The 12,934-nt window shown below is 39.2% G+C and overlaps 1 protein-coding gene across 1 annotated transcript in view; it reads left to right on the forward strand.

Moving 5' to 3' along the window:
• LOC103366020 (inhibitor of nuclear factor kappa-B kinase subunit alpha-like) overlaps positions 1-12,501 on the forward strand; it is a 27,427-nt gene extending 14,926 nt beyond the window's left edge. The window contains exons 14-22 of the mRNA XM_008293631.1: positions 200-355; positions 434-495; positions 594-703; positions 3,482-3,531; positions 3,664-3,769; positions 3,982-4,129; positions 5,888-6,024; positions 7,810-7,909; positions 9,458-12,501. Coding sequence (XP_008291853.1) covers positions 200-355; positions 434-495; positions 594-703; positions 3,482-3,531; positions 3,664-3,769; positions 3,982-4,129; positions 5,888-6,024; positions 7,810-7,909; positions 9,458-9,523 — 935 coding nt within the window. The 3' untranslated portion in view covers positions 9,524-12,501. The remainder of the gene's footprint in view (positions 1-199; positions 356-433; positions 496-593; positions 704-3,481; positions 3,532-3,663; positions 3,770-3,981; positions 4,130-5,887; positions 6,025-7,809; positions 7,910-9,457) is intronic.
• The last annotated feature ends 433 nt before the right edge of the window (positions 12,502-12,934 follow it).

Consider the following 12,934-nt stretch of genomic DNA (forward strand, 5'->3'; position numbering starts at 1 on the left):
ATTAACACCCATCTCTGTGAAAGCTGCTCTATTTGCCAAAGTCATCATACAGGAGAGAAACTTTCATTTCTGAAGATGAATTCGGACGAACAAGACGCAAAACTACCCACAGATAGGACCTGTGTCTCTGCTTTGTTGTTGTTGTTGTTTTTTTCCCTTCCAATACTTTCTGCCTGTGAACTGCCTCCTACTTCTCCCTCCAGGTTGAGTCTCCTTCGCTACAACAACAACCTGACCAGGTGTAAAAACTGCATGTTCGGCTTCTCCCAGCAGCTCAAAGCCAAGCTGGACTTCTTCAAGAGCAGCATCCAGTACGACCTGGAAAAATACAGCGATCAGATGCACTACGGCATATGTGAGTGTTCGCTCTTGATTTGTCGAGGCTGAGCGGGAGGACGTTTGTTTTTGATGACTTGTCTGTGTTTGTTCAAAGCCTCCGAGAAGATGCTGAAAGCGTGGCAGGAGAACGAGGAGAGAGCGGCGGCTTTCGCACAGGTAACTCGTGTTTTCAAAAATGAAAGTAAGGCTGTGATGTTTCGCAGTGGAGATCCTCGCTGTGGGAGCTGCTGTGTAATTCCTGGTTTGTCCTGCAGGTGGCGGAGGTGAGCCATCTGGACGACGAGATCATGGCTCTGCATTCTGAGATAGTGGAGCTTCAGAGGAGTCCTTATGCCCGACGCCAAGGAGACAAGATGGAGCAGCTGTGAGTTTATGTCTTCAATAATTACTTATTCAAAAGCATTTTTAAGTACTGCTCAGGCCTATAAGTTCTTTCGTGTTAGTTTAAATAACAATAAGTGTGGATGTTTTTAGTCACTATGGCCAAAATAAGTAATATCGTAGTTTGTCTGTGAAAGGAATGACTGTATCGAACTCGTGTTACCGCCTACATTTTCATTTCTTAATGCTACAGATTTCCTGAATCGTGACAAACGCATCATCCACACCACTGGTCACTTGATTTTCCATTTTGGTTTTCCACTCCTTATCGCTTAATGAGTTAATTTTGAGAGTTTGACATCACAGACCGAACAGTGTGGAGGGTGAGTCGGAGCGATCACATGCAGCAGAGGGGCCCCAGCTGGACTTTAAACCGGCATTATTGCAATTACACACCACTGCAAGGGCCTAAAGCTTAAAGTCTCCTTCCGCTCAAATGTGTGTTGTGGCCAGAGAAAGGAAAAAAAAGTTAGGAACAGAATTAAGATCGCTTAATTTTCTCATAAGTCCTGTATATTATAGACTACAGTGTAGTCTGATAATGAAAATGCTAAATAAATATGATGATTATTTAAAGCAAAAGAAACAGAAGTCTTTTGAACACTTTCTAGACACTAATGTTGTGTTGGTAACAATGAGGACACAGGTTTTACTCACTAAATAAAGTAATTTCTATTGTGTTTCATTAAACTGTTCAGCACTATATCATAAGTAAAAGCTCCACCTTGAACAGATGTTACCTAAACATCAGTACATTGTGCTCATAAAACCTTTCACTTCTCACTTAAGTAGAAAAATGAATGCAGGACTTAATCATTGGCACTTTTTTTGTGTGTGTCTGTGCAACATTAATAGTCGTTCTGCTGCTAACACCAACATCCAGAAAGTCTCTCCTGCTCTGAGCGCTCTGAAAGTGAAACCCAGTCTCTGAATGACTGTTCAGATGAAGCTCTTTAAACCATTTCAGACTGAATTCATGAACGTATCCACAGCGAAACAATGAGCTGGTTAGTGGTTTGTTTTTTTGTTTTTTTCTTCAATCATCAAGTCGTGTTTGTATGATTTAGCTCTCCTCTGTGTGTTGGCTGCTGGCATACATAACATGCCTGATTAGAAAGGGATGAACTACGAGCTCAGCTGTGGAAAGCTGAACTAGACAACCTCCCCCAGGCAGAGAGAGATACTTGACTTTGTTTTGGAAAGTGAAAAATGCATCAAGGACAAATGTCTCATGGCAGTGAGACAAAATGCACAACACAGCGTTCTTCTTCTAAAGTACAGACAGCACAACAGCTAATGATCTTCTGGTATTCCAGGGTTTGGTACCCGACTCTAATAAAATGATTTATCAGAGATCAATTTCAAATGGATTATACAAGGTGTGGCTGTAAGACAATGAGACTGATGCTGTAGTTCAGTTTTATTTTATACGAGTAAATTTAAGCTTTCGGGGATTGTTTAAATTTGCCCACTCATCAGTGTAACTTTGTGGCTCAGGCTGCACGCTGTGATTTAACAAAGAGCAGCACAGTCCGTTCTGCCATAGCTGCATGTTGTACACTTTGCAGCACCCAAAGTTTAAACCATCAGTAGTTTTGATGGTATCTTGTGCTGTGACACTCCACTGTGTTTTAAATTGATTCCACAGTGAATGATGAACTGAAGCTTGATGTTTAAGAAATGTAACTGCAGATGGAATCGCAATATCGGTCAGAAAAATCTCTATTATAATTTCCCCAAATTGTTCAACCGTGTCAGAGTTTATCACTGTTCCTCAGCTGAAGGCGGAACGTTTCCCTGAGTTGAAGGCGTGGACATGGAAGCAGGATTTGTTGCGCTACAAACTTTTATTCAGTCGTTAGGTTTCTGGATTTTCAGTGGAGGCTTAGATATCATTTAAAACATTTATAACCAGTCAATTTTATTTGTGGAAAAACCATATCAGATGTTATTCAGTATATGTTATTGAACATCCATAATTTAGATTTCTCTATGCAGGGGTTAGCGTTGGGCGCCTTAGCTGACCTGCTAATCCTCAAAACTGTAACTCGACACACATCAGGGCTGCTTGTGTTTTCTCTTAAAGGTTTCAGGTGCTGGTGGAGATTATGGAAGCAAAGACGACATGATACCAGTTTTTTCTTATTATTTTAGATATCTAGTGAAGGCATCTGCACTGTAAACTGTGATCACCACAACCACAACTGTTTAGTAAACAGAGAATGATGCAACAGAAATATGCACAGATGCTTCCACCATCACTCTGTAAACACACTTACAGGATGAAATGCACAGTTCAATCTCCCTAATGATGAGTTTTGTTATCCTCTGCATCACTTAATAATACTGTAGTGTGCAAAAAGTTTGAAGGAAGTAACGACATAAAAGCTCTGTGTGAGTTTGGCAAAACTTTGATGGCGTTCACACACATCCCACAGGCCTTTATGAAATGTTTACACAAGTCACTGCTTTCTCTTACTTTTCCTTTGGTAAATCCTGGGAATTCTAGTTGTGTTGTGCACAGGATTGCACTTGTACGTCTTGGTTTTAAAAGGATTTTTGTTCAAAAACAACCCGTCCTCTGTGCCGCTGTAAAGCCATTGACTGGCGTCTTTTCTGTGTGGCAAACAGAAGAGGAAGAGAGGACGTCTGAAGCATTTTAAACACGCAGCATCAGATTGTAATCTACAGATGTTTACATATAAAGCTCTAGTTTAAGAATTTGTACACATTTCAATCCGCCAAATTCATTTTATTGCAGAGAACATAAAGCCATCGACCTCTACAGGCAGCTGAAGATGAAATGCAAAAGTAAGGAACCTTTTAATAAGATTTATTGTCATTTTGAATTTTAAGATGTAAAATTATCGCATCTCAATACTTTCTCAAGTCAAATCTGGTTTATTTTTAAACTGAGCGTGTGTTTGGATTCTCCTCTCTCAGTTCCTGACTCGGATGTGAGCAGCGACAGCTCAGAGATGGTGAAGGCCATCATCCAGACTGTCCAGAACCAAGACAAGGTCCTCAAAGACCTGTTCACCCACCTCAGGTAGGAGTCCTGAAGAGTTTCAGTTGAATGTTTTAATTTACTGTGGGTTTGTTTTACGGTGGCAAAATCCGCTTCCCTGTGTTTTCCTCAAAATGTCTTACTAGTAATTTATTATTTGCTTTCTTGGATGTGAAATGAGCACAATAATTCACTGTTCACTAGTTCATTACAGCACTAACGCCGCTTTGTCCTGGCCTGCCTCATTCCAACAGTAAGATCCTGATCAGCAAACAGAAGATCATTGACTTGTTTCCGCGAATCGAGAAAACCCTGGAGAGCATCAAGGATGCTGACAACACAGTGATGCAGATGCAGATAAAGAGACAGAGAGAGTTCTGGCATTTACTCAAGATCGCATGTGTAAGTAATTGTGCTTCGTTTCTTATCAGCCACATCCGTTTGGTACATTTTTGCTTCGTTTCTTATCAGCCACATCAGTTTGGCACATTTTTCCACTATGAAGCAACTCAATACATATATTTTCTTACAAAAGGCTTCTTTCTTCTTGAATAAAACTTTGCTGTACTGTCTTATGACTCCAACTAGGCCTGAACAATGTACAAAAATTAAAAAAAAGATCTTGTTTTAAACATTCTGACAGATACTGTGATGGGAATAGTCACTGAAAAATAAATGTGGTTTTTGAAGTAGTCTGTACCAAACAAAAAAAAAAACGTTTCCTGAAGTCTAGAGAATATAATTTGCAAGCTGGTGCATCTCTGCAGCAACACAATTCTTCATTTCTAACCGTATATTGAGACATATTTTATCGACAAAGTGCAGCTCCTGCAATCTGAATATTGCACTTGAGCATCATAGTTTTGATACCGGTGTGATTAATTGCTGAGCCCAAGTTGCACAATGATTTTCCATTATCTCCTTTTCTGCGGCTCATTTTCTTAATTAACTGATTAATCATTTTATCTATAGAGTGTCAGACAATACAAAAAGAAAAGAAAACCCTCCATCACAGTCCAAAAGCCCTAAATAATGTGTTCACTCTCAAATTATCACATTTTTAGAACATTTTCTGCTCGACTATCTCTGAGTTGCCTGAAATTTTTTCTTTCATTAAGTACTATGGATATTTAGAAAGATATTTGTAATGTTCTAGCTTGATATGTCAAATACTTTACTTTTTTAAAATTCATTTTTTAATCTACTCGTTATTCCACTTTTACCCGGTTTTGTTTGCACATTGAAATCTCCTCAAAGCCAAAGGTTATACTGATAAAATGGTGTCTGAAAATGAAAAATATGCCAATATTATATTGTTTTAGTTATATTTTAAGAACCATTTTGAAATTTCTTGGCTCAAGCTATCCGGCAATATTTTTGTTTTTGTGGTGCTTCTCAATCAGTTATGAAAGTTCAACAAAAATAACTGATCAACTGTTTCTCATTAAACCGTTCTATATGTTTTGTTTTGGATGATTGTGACAAGCAGCTGGTTCAGAAAGTATCATCAGTTTTTTTTGTTGTTTTTTTGTTTCTTGTTGACGTGAGCTCAAAGATGGGACTTTTCATGACAACCTAATTTTTGTTGCTGTTTCAACTCACCTATAACCAGAGACCTACTAGTCTAATATCACAGATTCAGAAATAACAGCTCAGGCTTTTATCCTCAATAGGTCCTGAGATCTTATTGCTCTAACAGCCTCAAATTTCAAAGAGCAGAAAAAAATCATCATTAGTGGGCCGGTTTGTTAAAGCGAATGTATCTGACAAAGTGTTTTGATGTATCAGTCTGAAGTTTCACGGATTCCTTTGTAAATATTCATAGTTTATGATTTTAAAAAAAAGTATCAAGCAAATCACAGATGGTGGAGCAGGAGGCCACTGATGATTTAAGATAGAATTACCCAATAGACAAACTGGAACCTGGTTATAGTTGACATTTTTCCTTGCTGGTTAACTTTGACTTAATTGTCCAGCCACCTCAGCGCCACACTGTCCTTGTCTGGTCAGCGTCTGCTCCCCAGCTGCGATACTTTCTGTTCATAACATACTAAACATAGAGTCAGCCGGAGGGGTCCCCGCCTGCATTCCTGCTGTAGGACAGAGACGGCATGTTTTTATGATTGCTGCATGTACCAGTACGATCTGTCTCTCCCTCAGGCCCAGAACTCGTCACGAAACTCGATAGCAGCCAGTCCGGAGTCGTCCAACCTGCTGCAGGTTTCTCAGTGGTCGCAGTCAGCGCAGCCTGTCAGCTCGCCACATCCGCTCACATCCCTACCTGGGCCAAATGACAGGTACCCCACTGATTCATGTTGTGTTTGCTATGACCATGCCTGTACAGAAAGCATTCAGTGTGCAGCATGTGTCGCTGTGTGGGGGGGAAACAACACTATACTCAAACTCATTTTAACAAAATTATTGATTTGCATTGATTTGAGAATTGATGGGGACTTCAGACAGGATATTTCAATCAGAAAATATAGTTCTGTGTCAGCAGTCTTTTCCTGGAGGTTGTCTGATATCACTCCTGTAAACTGGGCAAAGGCTAAACTCCTCACTTGCTAAACATTTGCAGGTGTGCGACCCAAAGAGTGAAAGAAGGAGCTCTAGCATCAGATTTACTACGTTGAAACCAGATGATTTTGTCTACATCACGCTTTTCTACGTGTGGAGTTCATGTAATCATAGGAAAATTCTGATTTTTAATTAGGTTTCATTTATTGAACCATAGTGGTGTGTAGTTTTTCTTCACTGGCGCAGCTGGTATCTCTCCACCTGCACTCCTTATTTATCATCAATCTACTTTTGCTCCTAAAAGATTAGACCAGAATACCCAATGAATGATTGTATGCAGAGTTCATAGAACACACACAGTGCATATGGCCACATGGATCACTATGTGCAAGAATAAACAATAACTACTGAACATGTGAATAAAGGTTGAAGCTCTACTTGTCCACCTGCCTCCTCATCTCTTTCCTCATTTTGTTTCTTGAAATAATTGGCTTCAATATTCGAGAACACAACAGCTAAATGGATTGTTTCTTGCATCAGGTTTGGAGAGATTCACTGAGCCAGTGAAAAAGCAAAAGTACGACTTTTCACCGCTGCGCTATAGGCCGAAGCTGCCATACAGTTTAATGATTATCACACACAATGCAGCTACATGAAATTTTAACTTGCTCATTCTAAAAAAATGGTCAATTAGTCGTGATATGAAGCCCTGTTAATTGCCTAAGTGTTAACCCTGTTAAAGTTAAAATTCAGTGAAATCACCTCAGCGACAACAACCTGAAGTCTGTTTGCGTACTATCTTTATCTTTGGACATCTGTAGCCTGGAAAGTTTCCTCTGTCTTCTTTTCCAGACCTATTAAACTTAGTTTGAATAGGGATCATGGGTGTTTTTGAGTTTTCAAGATACGTAAAAGACCTTAATTTGCCAAGTTATTCCTGTAGAAGCAGGTTTTGGAGAAGAAGCTCTAAAAATCCACTGTACACATTGTACCCTAACCCTAACCCTCTGCTTGGCAACAAATGGCAGCTAGCTGGTTAACTTAATGAAGTATTTAGCAGTTAAAGATAGATGTTTTCCTGAGGAGGTATAGAGCCTAAAAGTAGAGGTATTAAAATCATCAGTTTGACACATATGACTCTTAATAAATGCTTGTTGTTGTTGTGTGTCTGCTGCCTGAGTAAATATTCAAATGTTTTGCAATCTGACATGTTTGTCCCAGTTTTTTCACTGCACCAGGGATGGTTTATGTGTGTTTTTTTTATTATTATTATTATTATTTGTATGAGTAGTCTGTGTTTTCTGGCTCAGTGTAGAAAATGCATCCATTCAGTGTTTGTAAAAAATGAGAAGAGCCACAGGGTTGAATACTTGACCTCTCTCTTTGCTGTGGCAACAGATGTATGCTGTGTGTAATAAATGCATGCTGTAGTCATGAGAATTTGTAAGCTTTATCAGGACAGTGAGTTTTCCCCCTGGGACCCCCTGTGGGTGGTCAAATGGTGAACGCATTGTGCACATGAAGGAGGTCTACATGTGACTGAATGGTCTGTATGTATGTTTCAGTGATGCTGCCCCGCGGCTGCTGCAGGAGAACCAGAAGTACCTCAGTCAGCTGACCAGCCTGATGCAGGAGGCTGCAGACGACCAGGCCAAAAGCATAGTGGTGAGTTTACTTGTCTAATTCGTGCGGTTCTGGATCTTTAATGCAATGTTTGTAACTGTAGAGTGTGACCTTTTAAATTAGCCATAATTTAAATTTGTGTGGTCAGTTCCTCCTCTTTGAGAAAATTGTCAGTGTAGCTCTAATACCAACAGGTTATGAAAAGTGCTTCATATTAATAGTATGTTTTAACAAAGAAACGACCACTGGCATTAAAGGAAAGCTTTGGTCATAGAATAAAAGGGTTTAAATATAGAGAGAAAATTATGATTAAGTTGTCATATCATCGTTTGCTAATTTAGTCAAATCTTTCATAAAATGTCTTATATCACTTTTTAATATCATTTTTAATTTAAAAGAAACTAAAGTGCAGCAAAGAAAAAGGAAAAAAGCCCAAGGCCACACCCAGAGCTAAGGCTGCCCAGACACAAACACTGAAACGAATTTTTAGCGAAACACACAAAGCATAAAAATACTGGGGGTGTAACAGTGCACTAAATGTAAAGGTAAGTTCAGCAGAGAAAACTACATAAATGCACAAAATTGACAATTCTGTTAATTTATTTTTGGGAGACAAAGTGTCTAATTCACCATAGCTCAGACAGTTAAGGCACCTAAATGCTATTAAATACAGCCAAAAAGTAAAGTCTGAACTATTGACTGTCGGCTGTAGAATCAGTGACATTTTTTAAAAAATGCGTATTAAGAAGAGTGCAACACATTTATAAGTAAATGAATCATGTAAGTCCAGCAGTGCAATTAAAGCTTCAGAGCTACAGAAAGTCACTCTGACTTCCTTTATTTTCGTCAACACCAAGCACAAGGCTGTCTTGTTTGAATAAACTTTAGACGTTGCGGGTTCTGATTGAAGAAAAGTTGGTTCATATGTGGCGTGTGTGTATGTTAATAGCAATCACACAAAGATAATCTGCCAGCGTGCTGGAGGTGAAACATTCTGGAACCGTCTTGTTCCAGGACACAAGTGCATTGACATAAAATACAGGAAATACTGAACATAAGTCTCAACCCACATATCAAATACTGAATGTTTTGGGATAAATATGCAACAGGTACACCCTTAACACGTACAAAATGTGGCCAAGTCAGTGCTCTTACCAGTAGTGACACTAAAGAGGGAGAAGTGTTTTCAGTGCAAACTGTTTTCTATTTGTTTTTTGGATAATTGTGTCTTACCTTTCCAACATTTTGTACACATGAACAGGAGTGTTAATCTGATGCCAGAGATGACACAGTAAACTCTACAGTGTGTATAACAGCAAAGTCCATTAGTTTGGGTGACAGGATTTATCAAAATTATAGTGAATAAATGAAGTGTGTTATCATACAATCCACTTAAGAGAACATGTTTTAAAGACAGTCTATGAAAAAAAATCTCCTGTAAGATGGTGGAAAAAAAAACATCCATAAAAAGAGGAAAAACTACAACCTGGTTGGTTTTTAAAAAAAAAACCAATATGAGTATTTTTGCACACATTTGTGATATTTATCTGGTTGGTCTTTTATTAAACACTTTGGTTTTCCCTTTTTAAGGACCAAGACTGGAGCTGGACGAAATACGAAACTTTAACGACAAAATTAAAAAAGCGAAACGCGTAAGCACCGTCGCATCCTCCACCACACCCGCCTGTTCTCCGAGTAACACTAAGGACTGTAAGCTGTTCACGCAGCGGAGTGGCTTCAAACATTGTACAGTTGTACATGGACTCGGGACATTGTCTTTAAAACAACACAACTTTCCTGATCATCTTTAAAAAATAAATAAATAAATAAAAAATGTAAAAAGAGACGGCATCCACACATGCTCAGTGGTGTCGGTCTGCTCCCATCGTCTCACATGGTGGAAAGTTTGATTAACCTTGTTTTTATATGAGAAAACAACAAAGCTCTGTCTCTCTTCTCGTTTTCCTTATGCTGCACAATACTCATCGTAGTTCATTCAAGCTGATGATTTTTACTGTCGTTGCAAAACTGTAGCACCAACCAGATTTGAGGGGTTGTTTTTGAGGCGGATCGATCACATCGACAGAAACACATGAACGAGTTCGACCCTGTGACGCGCAGGGAAACAGGAAGTGGTCGGGGCAGGGTGGTCGAGGAGGAAATTACAATCAAGCAAGCAGCACTTTGATACTCCCACATATCCTCTCTGTGAAGAGTAGCGGAAACGTTCCAGGCTGCCAAAACTGTCGCAGAATTTACAGTCAGAGCGGGACAGAAGCTGTTCCCGTCACTCATAATCACTCTGATATATTTTACTATCAACACGTGGGGGGTTAAATGCTATCTAAGTATGTTTTGTTTTGTTTTTTTTCTTCAAAATAATATATCATAGGCAGAAGTGTTTTTGTCTTGTTATAAGCGACGGATGTGGCTGGCCATCATGTTTATACGATGTCTATACTGTACATGTGTCTTTTTAAATGTCATGGAGATGCAGTGGCTCTCGTTGTCTCATTCATGTGCACATAGTCGTTCAGTGGATGGTTCGTTCATGTCATGTAGAGTTGAAACGATTAGTCCATGGTGGAGTTTAGAAAGGAAAAAAAGGTACAGTCGAGAATATCTGAAAAAGAAAAATAGTGTGGATTTCTGTTCTTAATTGCATCAAAATAAACAATAAATCTGCAGGCGGAAGAAGAAGATAGAAGAAGTTGCACCTAGATGACTATAAAAAAAGTTTCAGTCTAAACTCAAATAATGAAAAACATTACAAAAATGTAAAGCTACGTCCACACTAATACATTTAAACTTTACAACTCTTGACGTCTGCTGTGTTAACAGTCGGCGTCCACATTACTCCAGCTTTCCAACAACCCTAAAATGAAGCCGTTTGAAAAATCTGCTGCCGTCTCTGCTTCAGTTTGAAGACTTGCATTTTTGTCTGGCTGGGTGGAGACTGCTTTCTGACTGGATCTATGCTTCTTGGACGCTTTTATCATGTGGCAGTGTTGCAGAGGAAACATCCAGACAAAAATGCAAACCCCAAAGTTTTCAAACTAAAACAGAGACAGCAGCAGCTTTTTTCAAACGCCTCCATTTTAGACGTGTTCAGGAGTTGAAGTAATGGGGACGTGAACTGTTAGCACATTCAGCGGAGTTGACAAGTCTTTGCTGACTTTGTCTCTGCTCGAAGCTGTTTGTCCAGTTAAGGAAATCTCTGGTGCTACCTTTTTACCGTTGCTGTTCTTCCTTTGTAGTATTTTCATTAGTATGCACAGAGCATATTCCTGAAACGGTGCTAAAACGCTGGTCTGGATGGAGATCGCTTTTGTGAAAACATGTTAATGTGGATGTAGCCCAGATTTCAGGAGTAATTCTGATTTCACATTTTTGTTGATAAACCAGCTTATTCAGCAGCTTTTAAAACAATTTGGCAATGGTTTGCCATTTTCCCAGTATCTCTCCTCAGAGGTTTTTAATGTGCAAACTGGAATTGAACATTAAACACACTTCATCAGCAAAAATATATCAGCAAGTAATTTTTGAAAATATTCTATTAAACATTCTTTATTTCTGTCCTCTTCAGTGTGAGAATTTGCTTTTTTTCTTGGTGACATATTCAGGTTGATAGTTTTATCCACAGACCTTATAAAAGAGATGGACGTAGCCTCAAACATGCATTCTCTCTAGCAGTCAGCAGGGGGCGACTCCTTTTGGTAGCAAAAGGAGGCCAGATTGTATGAAAGTCTGAGAAAATGACCCGACCTCTGCCTTGATTTATTACCCCATTAAACATTAACCTAATGAGTTTATGATCTCTATTTTAATAGAGACTCATGTTTATTTGGTAGATTATGGTTTTATTAAGAGTAAAAAAAACAGGGCGTGTATTTACATATCAGGGTGTGTAGTGTCCTGGAAGTCGCCGTCAGAGCCACCCTTCGTTTGTCACATCCGGATTAAAAAGACAAAGATGGCGATGGCTAAACCAGTGATGTTATTGTGGCTGCGTCCATCTTGTATACACAGTCTGTGGTTTTATCTTATTGGGTTGTGTGTAAAACCCAAACATATACCGCCATCATAACATGACACTGAAAAGCAGCAAATCCTCACATTTTAGAAGCTGAAAGATGACAACATTTGGCCTTTTCACTTCACAACACTGTCGAAACAATGGATCGATTCTGTCCAACGGCCGTTTAATTATTGGAGTAATCGTTTCAGCTCTTATCACAAACACGAGCCGCCACCATCCATCCCAAAGCAACATTACACATCCAAGTGTGACGGTCCGGTTTCCTCGACCGCTGACATGAATCTGAACGATTGGATCTGAGAGCTGAGATGCTCACAGGAAACGGCGGCCGGTAAACGGGTGAATGTACTGCAGGTGGTCGGTCACGCGGTGACTTTGGGCAGAGAGACACGAACCTTCTTAGTTGTATTTATGAAGTTAAAGTGCAATGCCAGAAAATATTTTTTGTATTTAAGTAACTCGATCAGTCAGTTTTCTTTGCATTGGAGTATTGTTTCCATCTGATGGTTTTGTCTCTGAATGTTTAAGTTTTAGAAATTTCATTGTATGAAGATCAAATGTTTACCTGGTAATAAAATAAATGACTTTGGCACGATTCCTGTGTTGTTCTTCCTGATTTCGGTTCAGATATGTGAGTCTGCCTCATCATGTTTGACAGTGTGAACGACTCAATTACAGAAAAATGATACTGACACAACAGTCTGTATTGGCCAATGCTGGCTTTAAAACAAAACGTTGATATCAATCCAAAAGCAACACTGACGAGCAGATAACGCCTGTCAGGCTTAGAATTTATTTTGTTTAAAAAGGTTACATAAAAGTAAATGCATGTTTACATGAAGTCGTTTTTCCCACAGTGATTGTGTACATTTGGCAACCGCCATCATGATAAGAGAAGACATAACAGTGTGTTAACTTCACTACAGGAGAGACCTGATGTTCTTTGCAATTGGGTGGAAAAAAAACATTTCTGTTATCGACCAGAATGAGTTGGAAAATATCAACCCTTTCACCATTTCTGTTTCCAT

This window comes from Stegastes partitus, unplaced genomic scaffold, assembly GCF_000690725.1.
Source record: "Stegastes partitus isolate 25-593 unplaced genomic scaffold, Stegastes_partitus-1.0.2 Scaffold898, whole genome shotgun sequence".
Lineage (NCBI taxonomy): Eukaryota > Metazoa > Chordata > Actinopteri > Pomacentridae > Stegastes > Stegastes partitus.